Source organism: Perkinsus marinus, assembly GCF_000006405.1.
Source record: "Perkinsus marinus ATCC 50983 genomic scaffold scf_1104296942798, whole genome shotgun sequence".
NCBI classification, from domain to species: domain Eukaryota; phylum Perkinsozoa; order Perkinsida; family Perkinsidae; genus Perkinsus; species Perkinsus marinus.
In genome coordinates, this window is record NW_003212012.1 from 1 (window position 1) to 1,241 (window position 1,241).

At 49.8% G+C, this 1,241-nt stretch overlaps 1 protein-coding gene across 1 annotated transcript; it reads right to left on the reverse strand.

Annotated features, from left to right (window-relative positions):
* Window positions 1-105: 105 nt before the first annotated feature.
* On the reverse strand, window positions 106-1,134 carry Pmar_PMAR009031 (hypothetical protein; the record flags this gene model as incomplete). Its single annotated transcript, XM_002781284.1, has 1 exon — window positions 106-1,134. A coding segment is annotated over one exon (1,029 nt), but the record flags the coding sequence as incomplete, so codon positions are not given.
* Between the last annotated feature and the right edge of the window lie 107 nt (window positions 1,135-1,241).

A 1,241-nucleotide genomic window follows, 5' to 3' on the forward strand; every position in this document is an offset into this window, starting at 1 on the left:
ATAAATCAGGCCCGAATAACATAGGCATGGGATTGCCACCGTCTTGACAAATGGCAATACTGCCCATGCATAAACAGGAAAGGAACAACTATGAAGTACAGAGAATTACCATGGCATCATGCCGAACGACTCGCGTTTAATAACACCAAGCTCGAGACCCTGAGGTATCTCAGCTGCTCGAATAGCATCAACCGTCAAGTTGATCATGCAAACGGGCCCACACAGGTAGAAGTTGATCCTCTTCGCCTTGCTCTGATCCGCCTTGTCAATGGCCTTGTTCACGAAATCAGCGATCTCCTTGTTACCGTGGTGAGCATAGTGACTAGGACGAGTATTATTCAGAGCATCACCACCGGTGATCATTTGCCCGTAGTGAGCGGGGCACACGCAAGCTTCCAAATCGGCAGTGGCTCGGCGCATAACCTCATCAGTACCGGAATACATGAGTTCACGATGGCCAACACCAGCTAGTAGCTGATGAACCGACACAAATTCACCGGACGTTCTGAAGGCCCAAAGCAGGGACACCTTCTCCTTCTGGTCATCAGGCAGGGAAGCGATGACGGAAGCAATGGGACAGATACCCGTGCCACCGGCAATCATAACAGTGTAGTCATCAGGACCAGCTATCTGTTTGGGCACATCCGATGCACCATAAGGACCTTGCACATAGACTCGGGAATTGATGAACCTCTCGAAGTCAGCAGCCACGAACTTTTTAGTCATGTACCCATCACAAGAGACCAACAGTTTCAAAGTGTGCTTCTCCTTCGGATTCGGCAGTGGAGAAAAGGCATGTGCAACACAGTCCTTTCCAGGGAAGGTCACCTGAATCCACTGCCCTGGCTTCGGTTTCACATGCGTCCTGAGAACGATCTCGCAAGCCGGTGCATCATCCTTGGCGTCACCGTCGGTCAAAGGAGTGATTGACTCTACCTTCGAGCAGAAGGCGTTACTGGAATCTTCGGGATGTTCGTCAAAGTGCTTCTTGGACTTCGTGGAGACAGCTTGCACAGTGGTTTCAATGAGCTCAATAACCCTCTCGAAAATGCTAGCAATCCAAACAACGAAGAGAACACCAGAAGTGACATAGGGACCAGCAGAATGAGTGAACTCAGACTGTATGAGTTCGTGCTGGAGAGTGTGGAAAAGCAGCAGTACAGTGGCGAAATATACGAGCCAATGCGACCAGCGGAATACTCGATAACCGTGAGGAATGTACTTGTATATGAACGCACAAA